The sequence below is a fragment of the Alternaria ethzedia genome (genome assembly GCF_023757985.1).
Source record: "Alternaria ethzedia strain BMP 0044 chromosome Unknown scaffold_42, whole genome shotgun sequence".
In the NCBI taxonomy this organism is placed as follows: domain Eukaryota; kingdom Fungi; phylum Ascomycota; class Dothideomycetes; order Pleosporales; family Pleosporaceae; genus Alternaria; species Alternaria ethzedia.
In genome coordinates, this window is record NW_026056235.1 from 101680 (window position 1) to 116182 (window position 14503).

The 14503-nt window shown below is 52.9% G+C and overlaps 9 protein-coding genes across 9 annotated transcripts; 1 reads left to right on the forward strand and 8 right to left on the reverse strand.

The window, feature by feature from the left end:
• Nucleotides 1–438: 438 nt before the first annotated feature.
• J4E87_010055 (uncharacterized protein) lies at nt 439–1739 on the reverse strand (the record flags this gene model as incomplete). The annotated part of the gene is made up of 4 exons (XM_049381629.1): nt 439–761; nt 816–1007; nt 1050–1148; nt 1202–1739. The coding sequence occupies 4 exons, from the start codon at nt 1737–1739 to the stop codon at nt 439–441; spliced, it is 1152 nt and encodes a 383-aa protein (XP_049228625.1).
• A 484-nt stretch (nt 1740–2223) lies between these two features.
• On the reverse strand, nt 2224–2999 carry J4E87_010056 (uncharacterized protein; the record flags this gene model as incomplete). The annotated part of the gene is made up of 3 exons (XM_049381630.1): nt 2224–2258; nt 2314–2858; nt 2995–2999. 3 exons carry the CDS (start codon nt 2997–2999, stop codon nt 2224–2226), a joined length of 585 nt encoding a protein of 194 aa, XP_049228626.1.
• Nucleotides 3000–3427: 428 nt separating this feature from the next.
• Nucleotides 3428–4707, reverse strand: J4E87_010057 (uncharacterized protein; the record flags this gene model as incomplete). Its single annotated transcript, XM_049381631.1, has 2 exons — nt 3428–4041; nt 4098–4707. 2 exons carry the CDS (start codon nt 4705–4707, stop codon nt 3428–3430), a joined length of 1224 nt encoding a protein of 407 aa, XP_049228627.1.
• Nucleotides 4708–4915: 208 nt separating this feature from the next.
• J4E87_010058 (uncharacterized protein) lies at nt 4916–6098 on the reverse strand (the record flags this gene model as incomplete). Its single annotated transcript, XM_049381632.1, has 2 exons — nt 4916–5412; nt 5468–6098. 2 exons carry the CDS (start codon nt 6096–6098, stop codon nt 4916–4918), a joined length of 1128 nt encoding a protein of 375 aa, XP_049228628.1.
• Nucleotides 6099–6833: 735 nt separating this feature from the next.
• J4E87_010059 (uncharacterized protein) lies at nt 6834–8168 on the reverse strand (the record flags this gene model as incomplete). Its single annotated transcript, XM_049381633.1, has 1 exon — nt 6834–8168. The coding sequence occupies one exon, from the start codon at nt 8166–8168 to the stop codon at nt 6834–6836; it is 1335 nt and encodes a 444-aa protein (XP_049228629.1).
• A 1568-nt stretch (nt 8169–9736) lies between these two features.
• On the forward strand, nt 9737–10764 carry J4E87_010060 (uncharacterized protein; the record flags this gene model as incomplete). The annotated part of the gene is made up of 2 exons (XM_049381634.1): nt 9737–9756; nt 9807–10764. The coding sequence occupies 2 exons, from the start codon at nt 9737–9739 to the stop codon at nt 10762–10764; spliced, it is 978 nt and encodes a 325-aa protein (XP_049228630.1).
• Nucleotides 10765–10916: 152 nt separating this feature from the next.
• On the reverse strand, nt 10917–11790 carry J4E87_010061 (uncharacterized protein; the record flags this gene model as incomplete). Its single annotated transcript, XM_049381635.1, has 2 exons — nt 10917–11582; nt 11647–11790. 2 exons carry the CDS (start codon nt 11788–11790, stop codon nt 10917–10919), a joined length of 810 nt encoding a protein of 269 aa, XP_049228631.1.
• A 786-nt stretch (nt 11791–12576) lies between these two features.
• On the reverse strand, nt 12577–13239 carry J4E87_010062 (uncharacterized protein; the record flags this gene model as incomplete). Its single annotated transcript, XM_049381636.1, has 1 exon — nt 12577–13239. One exon carries the CDS (start codon nt 13237–13239, stop codon nt 12577–12579), a length of 663 nt encoding a protein of 220 aa, XP_049228632.1.
• A 407-nt stretch (nt 13240–13646) lies between these two features.
• On the reverse strand, nt 13647–14495 carry J4E87_010063 (uncharacterized protein; the record flags this gene model as incomplete). Its single annotated transcript, XM_049381637.1, has 1 exon — nt 13647–14495. The coding sequence occupies one exon, from the start codon at nt 14493–14495 to the stop codon at nt 13647–13649; it is 849 nt and encodes a 282-aa protein (XP_049228633.1).
• Nucleotides 14496–14503: the final 8 nt, after the last annotated feature.

Here is a 14503-nt window from a genome sequence, read left to right on the forward strand (position 1 = left end):
CCTCCATCCCCTTGCTATCTCATCACCTACCTTTCTAGGCAACTTCGGCGTGAAGTTCCATTCAACGGATCGGCAAGCGCATGGCACAGTTCTTCAAGGATGCGGTTGTGGTGGAAAGATGCGAAATTGGGTAATGGTAATATGTTGGTGTTCGGGGAATTTCACCGAGGTACAGGACGGGTATTTTGTGGAGCCTGGGCTTGGCGGTGGGGCGGGCTCGTTAGGGGGGAGCTCGAGCACAAGACCTGAGACCTGTCTTCTGGGCGTCCTTGTCACATCAGTTTGCGACGCGACTCACGTTTGCACTTTTATTGTGGTTTTGGCTGCGCATTGTTCGACAAGAGTTGGACGACTAGACGCATGCCAAAACACCCACGAGGCTCATTGCATGTCCATACGGAATGTTCAGGATCTGCGCATCGCATGCCTGGGTCTCCATCAAGATCTATTGTCGGACCACGAGCCACCAGCATCCGTCACCAGCGCCTCCAATTGAGCAACAAACTCATCCCACGCGTCCTCGTTGTGCTTAGCAATCCCGTAGTGCCACTGTGGGTAGTTCTTCCCTTCCACCGTGCCATCGACATCCATCACATAGTCTCGATGCGGCAGATCATTCGACTCCGGATAGATAACGTGGAAGGAGACGTCATCTACAGTCAAGCGATCTGTTGAGTTCTGCTGCTTTCTCTTTGAACTCAGCCCGCATGCGATGAAGCGAAAGGTGTAGCCTTTGGGGAACGGCGAGATTTCGATACTTGCTAATGGTTTGCGTCAATTCAGGTATAGTGACTTGCGGAGGCTGAGCAACTTACAATTCCTGCTCAACTCGAACGCCTGGTATGGCTCCTGCGGTCCCTCTTCATGCATGCGAGTGAAAGCTTCGTCATCGAAACCTACTCCTGCGGCCGGCCTCAGTCGTTTGTGGTAGGCTTTGGTGTCGTCTACAATGAGGTAGTACGTTCCTGATCCGTCTCGGCGGCAACAGAGGAAGGTCGCTTGGTTCACTGTTAGTGTCCATGTACGGCGGCTCTCTCAAAAGAACGTACCACGGTCTTCATCGTCACTCTCGCTCTCGCCTTGGGCTGCGTGTGGCATCTTCATCGTCACCCTGGCTTTTCCTGTAGGCTCATTCATGCCTTTAGCTGCTTCGTAGCGGTTAGCGACAACTCTCCCGTTCTCTCGTAAAGTTTTCACTTACCGTTGGCAGCATCTTCACTGGCCTCGCCACCAGTCTCATGCGACAATGGTTCAATACCGACTCCAGTCTCGTTCAGTCCTTGGGGGTGGGGATCTGGTCGCACCGATGGGCCCTGCCCAGCTGCGTAGTTCAAGAGGTATCCGTCTCGCTCGGTAAACGGTCTTACATGCGTGCGAACCCCGGGACTCTCATCCGGCTTGTACAAGATAGTCATGCACTCCAACAGTTCTGCTTCAAGCACGAGCACACCACGTACGCGAGTGCCAGCCTTCTCTGCCATGTTCACAGTCGGACCGGACAGTGTGCGAGATATGTCCCAGGTAGAGTCCCACAGGCAGTTCACTATACGTTCTTCTTTGGCTTCGATGACGTAGTCTTGAAGAATAGAGAGATGGCCAGGCATGTTTGCGAAGTCTTCGGCGATGTACAGTCCAGGCCATTGTGTCCTGTAATACATCTCTGAGTCCGGGCTTGTTATGGTCTCGAGGTCTTTGATTGCATCTTTGAGCTTGATGAAGGCGTTTCGCGTTTGGGCCATCGTGTCTTGCTAACTCTTGGTGCTGGGTGAGCTTTTGGTGGGTGCCATAAGATGAGGTTAGGCGTCATTATATGATGAATCTTGTAGTGAGTTTGATAGCAGTATACTTGCGTCTGGTCAAGCTGATCACGGCAATCGATCAGTCTAGTCAAAGCAAGCAGTCTCCAAACATGGCGACGTCAGCACCCGATGCGCCCCATACGTTTTCGTCACGAGTTGTCCCGTCTTACGCTTCATCAAACATGCACAAAACATCATAGCGCAAACCTCGCTCTCGATCTTGCGCAGACTGGGCATCTTCCATTCGATACGCACACTGAACTCGTCACATTTGGTCTGACACGGAAGCTATAGCACAAATGCGATGGAAGACAAGTGAGGTACTAACAGCTCCCCCAATACCAACTATACCATGAGCTACTGGTCATCATCACCCCTGCGAATCAACGGTCGATGCCCAAGTGATGCCACAAATGCCTGATCATTATGTCTCCTCCTCCTTCTTCGACTCCGCTTCACCTGCTAATGATAGTAAGCGTTCATTCTTGGCATCAGCCAATGAGAATTGACTTACCTGCATCGTCCTCATCCTCCAATCCAAGAAATCGCCTTGGAAGAACCCGCTTATTCTTCCGCAAGTCGTTGGGCTTCTTGTTCGAGTCTCTCACATAGTCCATGATCTTGCAATACTTCTCTCCCACATCCATAGGCGAAACGCGTAGTCGTGTGCCTTCACCATCATTGCCCGATCGGATCAAGATCGTCAGTTCCTCCTTAAGCTCGTTTCCGAAGATCAAAAGGCCATGAACTTTGATCGCAAGCTGCCATGGTTGAAGTCCTATCCTGTGGAGGTCTACCTTCTCTTCTTCCCATGCAGAGTCCCAGAGAACTTGGATTTGTGGCGGTTCACTGAACTCACGCAAGATCGTGAAATGGTGTGGGTAACGTCCTTCGTCTGCGCGTATGTACAGCCCCTTTCTGCGTTTGATGGCAAAGTACTCTTTGCCGTGGCCGGAGAAGAGGTCTTCGAAGTTCTTGAAAGCAGATTTGAGTTTCTGGAAGGTGACTTGAACGCTTGGGTCTTTTTCGAAGCTGTAGTCCATGGCGGCTGCGATGTGACTATGGATTGACCGTCGTAGCTGGACGCCTTGCAGTGTTATAACTTGGCTGATGCGACAAGTTTGTGCATGGCACACTCAAATCGTACAGAATGGCCTTTGCGCCTGTCGCGCTTGACCTCGCAGCAAGCACTCACCGCATGTCACAGAGGCCGACTGCTGTCATTTGAGATTTGGAGTCACGAGTGGCGGGGACGAAACTGTGCCAATACCGTCCCCGAGGCGTGAGATAGCATGGTGATTTCCTTCGTAGACTGCTCGCCAGCCCTTTCAATCTTATCGTGGGTCCGCATTCCATCACTATACTCTTCTACCGTATTCGGTTTTACAAAACAACAATCTGTTGTGATCACAATGCAGTTTTGTTTTCGGGAATAGCACGCGCAAATACCAAGACCTAGCCTGACATCATTTGCGCCGTCTTGGGTGATGAAGACCTGACGGTAACAGTAGTGTATGCCCCAAAGGCCCACTGCAATATTACGTGAGTCTTACCCAACACCAAAGTCTTCATCAATGCGCATCGTTCCTTTATGTTGCATCGCAAGCGTTCTGGTTATCTACCGTACTCTACTCATTATCTTCATCGCCACTTTCCATCTCAGCCTCCCCACCATCATCCTCCTCACCGCTCTCCTCACCTTCCTCGTCAATCTCCTCCTTGTCTTCTGCGTCAATGTCATCAAGCTCTCCGTCACTTTGCTTGTACATCCATATACGTCCTTCCCCAAAAATCTCCTCCAGCTTATCCATAAACCTCGGAAACATGAGCACATTGTGTTTCGCATAGTCTTTGTTGTGCATACCCTGCGCCCTACCATTGTACTTTCCTTCCCACGTGTCGTGCTTGCACGGAGCATGCCAACGATCAAAGGGTAGATGCAGGTGAAACTCCTTCCACTTGATTGTTGTTCTGCTGCTCTTCGTGCTCTTACCTTTGAAGATTTTCCCTTCTATAGGGCCGCCTCTGATCTGTGTAGTATGGCCGCAGTTGTTGAGACGCAGGGTATATCCGTGTTTGAAGGCGTAGTATTCGATATCAAAGGGCTCATCGGTATCGTCTTGCTGCAGAAGATCGACGCGTCTGTTCTTGCCTAGCTGCATCTTTGGTGCGCTCGGGTCTTGTAAGTCGAGGATCAGAGTGACCCAGCTGGCATTGTGCTCGTGAACATAAAGGAATAACGCTGGTATACTGTTAGCTTTGTCTTGCCAGCTTGCTGATGCGGTATAGAGTACTTACAGTCATCCAAACCTGAAGCTACAACACCGGTGCTGCCGGACGCTGAGTCGCCAGTGACTATCGGATTAACGTTTTCGCCCACTCTAGCTGCCGGAATAGGCCTCTTGAAGTCGTCCTCAGTCACCCGCGCTGGATCGTGTGCCTTCGCGTACTCCTGAACAAACCCAAGACGCGCGCTTTTAGGCTCGGATCGCATGATGCTAGGTATACCCTTGACCGGGGCATGATAGACTGTAATCGGTTGACTCAGCTTCTCGTAATCGGTTACAACGCCCAGGGCAGAATGAGCCGCGTTGCGGGCTACCTCCACTGTCATTTCGGCGAATGGCTGGGTGTGGTCCCATGAAGAGTCCCACACTAAGAAGTCCTCGGTACCGGCATGTCTGATCACTGTGGTGCGGCCGTGGACGTTTGCAGGGTTCATCGTGATGTAGAGCCCGGCGATGTTGTCATGTAGCCAGTACTCATCTTTGGCTCCTTCTTCTGGGCCTTTTGTTTTGGCATCTTGAGTGGTATCCGGTTCGGTGGTCTGACGCTCGGCGGTAATATGCTCGGCGGTTCCATGCTCGGCGTCCTCGTGCTCGATAGTGTTTTGTTCGGGGTTCTCCATACTGATAGGGTAAATTCTGGTTGAGGAGAACTGACCAGCATGAACTAGGCGACAAGGCGAGCCTCTTATGTCGTGAGTACGGCGCACAGCTTGCTCAAACCTGCTTTTCAGCTTGGACATGATTGCGATAGTCTTACCAGTATAAACAATTGCAAAGGCCGCATGTTCAAACCTACTGTTCTAGCAGATATTCTCCCTCTTTTTCAACCTATTCAACGTCCATATCACTGTCTTCCTCCGCACCTTCGTCCACAATCTTATCACCCACCTTCTTACACTTCTTCACATTTCCTACTCCCACAATCCTCTCCAACGCATCCATAAACCGTGCAAAAACACCAGCATTATGTTCCGCATGCCGTGCATCATGCGGGCCAAATGCCGTCCTGTCCCTACCGCCCAAAACCCCATGCTCGAAAGCCGCATGCCACTTATCCGACGGAAGATGAACATGGCACTCCTTGTACAAGACTTCCTTTCTGTCGATCATAGTCTTGAAGCCGCAATCGACAAAGCGGAGGGTGCGGCCTTCTTGGAAGGAGTAGCATTGGATGGTGATGGGTGTTTGGCCGCCCGCACCTCTGAGATTGATGACTTTAAGGTTTGTTCTGGCTTTTATCGGGTTGATGGTTAGCGTCCTTGACTGCTCGTTGAGGGTGAGGGTTGCGTAGCTCGTACGGTGCTCGAAAGCGTGGAGGTAGAGCGCTGGGGATTCTTAGCATCTTGGTGTATGTCCATGCATGTATCTCAGTATACTCACAGTTGTTCGTACCCACTGACGAAGCGATGGCGGGTGCAGAAGCGATCGCTGCGTCGCCGTCGTCTTCCTCTTCACTTTCCTCGTCAGCTGGGTGTGCTTCATCCTGGTCGTCACCTCCATCGTACTCTGAAGCAGACTCCACCGTCATAACGAGCTGCTTCTGGCGTACATCCGCCCCTCCGCCTGATCTAGGTTCATATGGTGGAATCGGCTTCGCAAGATCCTCCGGTGAGACGTCCGCCGCATCGAGCGTCCTCATATATCGCGGGATGCGTTGCTCGACACTGTTTGAGGGGTGTATGTAAATAGTAGTCTGCTGGCCCTCGAGTGGGCTATAATGCACGGTAACCGTCTCCTCCAGCTTTGTAGGTACAGCAAAGATATGGTGGGGACCGCCGGTGGTGAAAACGGCCTGGTCTTCCAGCATGGGAAGAGTTTCTGGCGCCTGTTTCCATGTAGAGTCCCATACCGGGTACATGTTGTTGTTATTCTTGTCATGCCTGACTACGGAAGTTTGACCACTGTCGTTACTGGAATCAAGGGCGATGTACAGTCCTGGAACCTTTTGTACAAAGTAGTTCTCGAAGTTGACTTCTTTGCCTTGGTTGCTTGTTTTATTAGTCTTCTCCATGTTCAGATGGTGGAAGTGGGAAGTAGTCGTATCGTGAACGTCCAAAAGGCTGCGCGGAGAAGGTTTCTATACCTCGTGAGTACAATGAGAAGCTTGCTCGAATCCCTCGTGGTGTTTGAGCATGATCACACCTCATGATCCTGAATCATCAGCAGCAATTGACGAGCCTTTAACGAGACGCGAAAGAATTCTTCTCGCTGCAAATATCGATCATTGTCGTATTAAGTACGATCGTTGAGTAGTTACATACTGGTCCGTCCCTTCATTTCAATAGCTTGTAGCCATCATTGCTGTCTTGGCGTTTCGCGAGCAGCGTTGGGCCTCGAAAGCACCGGAAGCGTAGACTGAGGTTGAAGATGTGTGGAAATGTCCCAACCATCTCGTGTAAGGTACGACGAGATCGCGCGTCATGCGCTAGTCATCGCAGTACGCGGCCGGTGTTGCGTCCAAAGATCGATCTTCGAGATCCTCATACGCCGGCTCGATCGTGGCGCCGCAGGGTCTCCACGCAGAATTCCTTCCATTACTCTGCGTCGTATCGCGGCATGTTTCTGCCAACCCACCCATGACCCCTCCACCCATGGCGTATGTGCCGACAACCTGCACAATATATACAATAGCGTGCCATCTCAAAAACGCCTTTGGGGTATCAAACGCCGTACAATGCCGTAAAATCGTGCAGGAAAGATATATCATGTCGTCGTTTCGTCCATCTGTCCATCTCAGCAACCCCGCTCAAGGATTCGAATGAACGAAACGTGCGCCTTGGCATGGCGAGCGAGCCTGCTTGAAAGCTTTTATCCTGCCTAGCATCCACCCAGACACCCATGAGCGCTCGCCTTCGCGGCTCTGGTGGTGGCCTAATCGGATGGAGTATCCGAGCCGGCACTCGATGCCATCGTGTTCGAACTGGAGACAGCGGCCGTCTTTCGCGCAAGCCCGTTGGCATTTGTCGAAGGACTTCGAGGCTGTCTTGCCCTTTCGGTATGTGACGTCTTCGGACATGTTGGACCAGTCTTCGGCCCTCTCCTGCAAGTGTGGCTCGATCATCGTGAAGAGCTCTTCGAACATGAGGGGTCGTTCGGGATGCGATCGCGCTTGTTCCCATTGGGAGAGTCGTGTGAAGTCGTCTTCGCCGAGGTGGTGCATTGTCATGATGGCCTCGCACCACTGCTCGTTGTCGAAGCGCATGCTGAAGGGCTTCTCGCCGTTGAACATGGGCCAGTATCCGCGGAGGGAGACTCCGCTCTTCTTCAGCACCTGCGCTAGCATCTCGTCTCCGCAGCATTGCTTCTTGACGTCGACGCCAAAGAAGTGTGTCCCGGGGAAGTGCTTGTTCTCGCCAAACATCCTGCCCAGCGCCATGATCTTGTCCAGCGCCGCGCGCGATAGCACAAAGCCAGTCCCACCATGTGCGAAGGTGGTCTTCTTCTTGGGCCAAACGGGGGATCCGAAATAGTGGGCCGTCTTGGGGTTGAAGTTGGAGAGGAAGCGGTAGAGGTTGTCGTAATTGACGTAGGTGTCGAGTTCCAGGAAGACATACCACTCCGACTCGGGCCGCATGTATGACGTCCACTCCATCATGGGCAGGAACTTGTACTTGTCCAGCCGCCACCCCTCCTCCGTCTTGTCCTGGGTGCTGTTCGTGGCCTGTATGCGGTCGTATACGTCAAAGTCGGGGTTGTTGAACTTGTACTCCGGGCGCAGGTGGGCGAGGGCGTCGGCAATCTCGAAGCCGTTGAGCGAGTCCTTGCGGTCCGAGAAGATGAGCAGATCCTGTTTGCACCTTCCCAATCGGTTGAGATACAGCGGCAGCTGAGTCGCGACTTCCCCAGCGCCAATCTTCAGCACAATGGTGACGCGCTCCATGACGCCGGCGGTGAAGGGCGAGCACTCCTCACCAAAGTGCACCGGAGCGACGGGCGCGGGCCCAGCGGGAGGGGGCCGCTCCTGCAGTATGTCGTAGCCGCGCTCGCCCCGCCATAGCCGGAAGACGAGCGACGTGAAGAGGAAAGTCACGAGGGTTATGGCGACGCACACGAGGCGCAACGGCGTCAATCGCACCCTCATGGTGGTGGTGGTGCGAGACTGAGTCCGTCATGTTTGCATGAGCGGGCCTGGCGCGCGCAAATTGGCGCTAGTCCCAGCTCCAATCCGGCTAGCCGGCCGTTCTATGCGCGCCTCCGCGGGCGGCCTCGAACGTCTCTCCAACATCACCATCACGAGTATCATGGTAACACCACCTCTGCTTTCAGCCAATAATATATATTCCACCATAGCCATCAATATCTCACTACGCCTTCTAAATAGCCATCTTTACCTGCCAATCTTCACCCCCGCCAGACACCCGGAACTCAACCGAGCTAATCATTTCTCCATCAATTCCACCCCGGAGACCCAGACGCGTCAAGATCCCTCCAAAGTAGTCCACCCGGTTCCGATTGCAACACTTTATGCGGCGTGCAGCCTCTGGCTTCATGACTAACGTCAACACCCACTCAATCGCGTGCCTTCGCACACCAGACGGAGCATGACACGACACTGGCTGTGCGCATAGGGTAAGAGCATCCATATCTTTAAGCCACAAACAAAATCCCAATAGTGACGGAACATAATCAATCGCCTCAAAAAGACTGATCGGCCTGTTCTCAATGAAGACCTCGGCCTTGGGGTGACCACGCAGCCACTCGCCCAGCCATTTGAGGTCGATACTGGTGTTTGGTCCCCAGCCCTGATCGCGACTGAGTCCGACTAGTAGCTTACAGGCGGGAAGTGGAGCAAAGGCCGACGTCTCACTATAGAATGTCCGGAGGAAGCGTTCTACCAGCACAAAGTGGATACGAGTCCTGACCGAGCCAAAGTACAAAGGCATGTACTCCGACCGAGTGGTTCGGCATACATTGCCCAAACCGACCGCTGTCGACAGTCCGACGCCTGAGAGGCAGTAACCATAGATCCGGTTACGTAGTTCTGGAACAATGATTAGCAAAGTGCCGGCAAGCTTATCGTCATCACCTACCACCGGGAAGATCTAGGAAGCTTTTGGGTTTCGAGATGCCTGAGGCCTTCGTGCGTGAGGAGTGCGCGTTCATTGATTCAAGAGACACCTCTATGCCGTCAGGTACGATGCTGTTGTTATTCAAGGATTTGCAAGCGTGCGTGGTCGATTTGGAATGAAGAGTTAAGAGATATGCGGTTGAAGGTACGGAAGCACGTTTCCAGGTTCTCGCCCTCGGAGGGTGTCATTATATCAGCGATGTGCACAACATACTGCTTTCAACAATGCCTTTCACTCGGCCTTTCGTCAATGGAGTGTCGAGTGAATGGTAAGTGTCGACTTCACACTTCCAGTACCGCTTCACAGCCTGGATTGCACTGTACAAGAACTTCTTCGAGAGTCTGTGTACTTGCAACCCTCTTATACTTTCACTGATCCAATGGGATTACAGGCCAAATTGGCCACGGGTACGGCGAGTCTGTGCCTACCTCGTCGTCACTCCCAAGTTCGCAAGGGGCGCAGTCCTCTGCGCACCGCCACGCTGCCTACAAATCGCGGCGCCAACTCTACCTATACCTACACATACAACTTCTCAACTCGTCACGTACAACCGCTAGACGTACCGAAAGCCTCGAACACAATGGCATCCTCATTCACAGAGTAAGTATATCACATTGCAACTTTCTTGACATCTTGCTAACACATTCCAGGATGTTATCTTCCGCGCAGTTCACGTTCCTGCTAGGAGACACCCGCGAGCCTGTCACCGTCCACGCCGGCATCATGTCAGAGGTATCTGAGCCCCTAGACCGCCTTATCAACGGCCCAATGAAGGAAGCGCGGGAGAAGTGCGCGGCTCTGCCCCATGTCGAACGCGACGTCTTCCTGGGCCTCGTCGAATACGCATATCGCAGTGACTACAACGTCCTTTCCTGCGAAATTGACCCCAATATCGAAGTCGAAGTCGACATGGAGGCTAGATCGTGCGAGACCTTGGACGACTGGGTTCCTACAATAAGCGAAGAAGATTATGCCAAAGCAACCACTCCTGAAAAGATGTGGCATATGCCCCATTTTTACCCAACACCCTACGACCGCTTTGCCGTCAAGGACGAATGTCCATGCTATTACGGAGAAGATTGGGACAAAGTCGCCTCGCACATGAAAGAGCAACATGTGGGCCAAGTAAACTACGAGCACAAGGCCTTTTTCCTCTTCCACGCCAAGATGTATTGCCTCGCTGACTACTACCTCATCCCCGCACTGAAAGACCTCGCCATATCCAAGCTCCACGTCGCACTACAACTATGCATGGAACAAAAGTTCGTAACAACCCCGCAGCGGGTCGAAGATATCGTCGCCCTGGCTTCTTTTGTCTACAACAGCGATAACATTCAAGACCACGATACCTCTTCGCAGCGTGATGCCCTACGAGAGGAGGTACTGGGTTACATCATGGCTCAGATCCAACACCTGGAGCTGCAACCGGCGTTCCAGAAGGCGCTGGGTGGCGGGGGCCGGCTAGCGATTGATGTGATTTCTTGTTTGAGGAAGGGGCTGAGCGAAGGGGCGGAGAGGATTAAGGCTGCTATTGCATATCGGAATGTGATCGAGGAACAACGTCTAGGACGAGGAGGCTACTACACCCTACAAGCGAATGGTCGGTAAACAGTAAGGTTATAGAGTCGTTCAAATGACTGTTTCTTCTTCATCAGTCCTGTAGCTGTTTAGCTATCTCCAAGGTTTGCACAGAGCCACATGTTAGTCATACAGTATCCTTCCTACGGCTTCGTCTGCCGTCTCATCACGCAGGAGTCGGCTCAAATCGCTCCCTTGGCGTCCACAACCTCCCCCTTCCCCTCCCCCTCCCCCTTTCCCCCCTCCCTCCCCTTCGGCCACCTAATCATATTCCACTCCCCACACCCCACAAACCCCGCATGCAAATACACCGCCCTCGCACTCGGTCTACTCTCCAAATACACAACCTCCCCCTCTGCATCCGCCTGCCCCAACGCCCACTCCATCAACCTCTTCCCCACACCCCTCCCCTGCCACTCCGGCCACGTAAGCAACGGCGCAAGATACCAATGCCTTTCCCCGCCCGTCGCCTCCCTCCTTACCTCATCGTCTTTGCCGAAGCGCTCGCTCCAATTCTCGTTGCTGACGTGCGACCACATGAGATCGAGATCGGCGTCGGTCCAGGATTGCTGTTCTGCCCAGGAGTAATGCGTCGCGGCGCTGCGTCGGAAGAGATTGTGAATGGAGGGGTTGGTGGGGAGTGTCCAGCCTGCTATTCCTACGGTTTCGCCGGTGGGGGTATAGACGGCTTTCATGAAGGTGTGGTGGGGATCGGTTATGGCGGGGGTTAGTCGTTGGGCCATGCGTTGGGTCCGGATCTGGAGGCTGTTCTCGCCCTTTGGGCGCAGCTCGGGTGGCTCTTTCTTTGCCCACCAGTCTTCTGGGAAGCAGAGGTAGAGACCTTCGGCCTAGGTGGTGGTGTTAGCATGATGGGGTTTATGGGTGGGAAGATTGAGCCAGGGAGGAACTCACGATCTTCTCAGCATCATCAGGCGTGCATTTCTCAATACGCAACTCCGATTCCGACAGCCGTCTTGAGGGCTCTGTTGGCATTGTCTGGAAGCCATCCGAGTTATCGGTGGGCACTTTAATGAACTCTGCTTTTTGCGATGACATGCTTGCGAGTGTTGTCGAAGTTGAACTTATCTGCGTCGAGGCGTGTGCAGAAAGAGGGGATGTGACGACTTTGGTATTCCAGGGTTGAGCTACCTAGGCAGGCGCCCTGCAACACACTTATGTAGACACGAGAACAGTAGACCTTCGTGATAGTAGTAGCATTATGCCCTTTTCTAGCGCTTACTCGCGCGAAATTGTCCGACGGAATGCTCAAATGTTCGCTGTCAATCGACTCATCCTTGCTCATGCGTGCTGGAGTAGACACCGACCGAGAGCACTTGAGAAGACCGCGAAGGCGGTGTCACGCGTTACCCGAAGTGGGCTAGATGCGGACGTCATTGTTCCGATCGGAAACGGAATGGGACGCTGCACCTCGAGGTTGCGCCCGTGGACACATCACAACTTCCGTCTCGCTAGTATTAAGATACTTACTCCAGCAGCTATAATGCTATAGAGTATTATTTCGATATCCCCCAACTCATCACCGACGGATCGCGATATTGTACCCAGCGACGCGACGCGACGTATGCTGTGCGGAGACGCCTATCTGTCAAGTTGCCCGACCTCGGGAGGCTTCATCTTCGAACATTCATCTTACGGTATCGCGACATCGACTGACGCATACGATGTACAGGAATTGCTCGCTTCCAAACCATACAAGTCAAGTGCGACAATGGAAAGAGTGTCATTGTCTACGTAATGTATCGTAGCCAGCGTCGCCAGCCTTGCTGGGGTGGGACCCTTCCATCAACTCAAAGGGTTACGCACTGGATCTATCGCAACCCGTCATAAAACGAATACCTTCTTCCACTGGGTTTTCATGTCCTGTAGAGTACACACAACCTCGGTGTATAATGCACTCTGGAGTGCTTCGCCATGGAGGTCATCGTTACACGAGAAGTCGCAATACAGACATTTGCGCACAACCTCCAGGAAGCGAGGCCCTAGCGTCATGATCGAACGATGTTGTTCATCAAGCAGCTTTCTCGCGGCGATGATCTCACGAATTTGAGGCGACCCCTCCAGCTGCGGCGTCGTGCTATCCGTCTGAGCACATATCTCTAGTAGCGCGACGCCGAGTTTAGCTAGCGTCAGGTTGCGGATGCCGAAGTTATGCTTCAGATCAAGAGAGGACTGATGTGACACACTGTCCGGCGAGGTCGGATCTGGGAAGCGGTTGCTCAGATGCAAGCTGTCCAGTGCCTTGGATACATTGTTCGCGTCGGCTTGAGATTGATCCGTGAAGTATGCTACATCTTGGAGAGTCCATGCTTGCGGCAACCAAGAGGTTGAATGATATTGGAGAACAGCTTCAGCCAATTTTTGCGCGAGTGTGATCTTTTGCAGGATCTGGAAGCGTTGCACGAGGTTCTTGATCGGTAGTGCTCCTTGTCGCCGGTTACAAGAAGGCACATCGTTGGTCGCGAGCTTGCTGGCATCGTAGAACATGAAGCGGGTTGTTGGCTGACTCTTCGCGACTTCAAGAAACCCCACGCAGCTATCTTGACATGCCGATGTAGATGAGCGCACTCTCGTTACATGACAGCATACGCTTTTTGTTGTCTTCAGATCTAGCATGACGAAAGATTGTGCTTGTGTTGCTAACGTGTGGCTTGTCGGTGTTGTTCGAACACATTTAATGTCATCTTTGGGATCACTGATTCGGACTCTTTTCTTCGACTTGGCTTTGATGGGCGGCGTCGGGGTCGTAGCTCCCGACGCGTCGTTGATCCCACAACGAAACGCGTTCGCTAGTGCCTGTGGAGGTAACGTTGGAGCCGTACACACCGCGAGGGATGTAATGGACCGAATTTGCAGCCATATTGGGACGTTGCTAGATGGACTACACATCGTCGTTAGTCAACAGCGCTTCTACTTCCTTTCGGGTCGCGAAGAATATCCGCTCTGACATACTTTTGGAATGCCGCATTCGGCTTTGGCTGGCAAGCGATGACAACGTCGAGTTGCACGTTATCGTACTCGCTTTTGGCGTCGAGCGACAACTTCGCCTGGTGTCCACTGTGAGAGGTGTTGGTGCAAGACCAGGAGTCATGGATCGACTCTCCCAATTGTTGTGAGGCGACGCGGATCTGCTGGTAGCTCCTTGGCACGGCTTTGCGGATGATGCAAGCCGAAGGAACATTGCGACGCTTCTGCATCTTGCGCCTCTGCTTACACAACTTGCCCAGCGACTTATTCCATCTGTCCAACGAATCAAGCTGTCGGAGGTACTCGTTCTCCTTGCGAGCTGTATTGAACGCGTTCCAAAGCTTCCGTGCGAACTCGTGTTGGGACTGTTTTGCGTTACCCAGGCTATTCTCGAGCTTGGACAGGCTGTTCCGTGTCTCACGGAGAATATCGCGTTGTCGCGTCGCGATGCTCTCGCATAGCTCGTAATCGTGCTGCATCAAATCTCGCAGCCGCTGTTCGATCTCCTTTCTTTGTTCCTGCCAGCTCCTGTGGGTCGGATCCTCCATCATCTCAGAGACATCGCTCGGATGGGCGATGGCAGCCTGCAGCAGATGGCGGCATTCGTTGCTAAAGTTCGCTGCTGCTACTTCGAATCTCAGCTGGATGTCGTATGCAACTTCCGCGTGTCGTGAGAAGGTCGCCAATGTGCGCTTGGCTGTGCCGTATGACTTCAGAATCTCGACAACAATGGGCACAACACCGAAAACTAGACCTGCGATTTCGATACCGGACATGGTGTGAA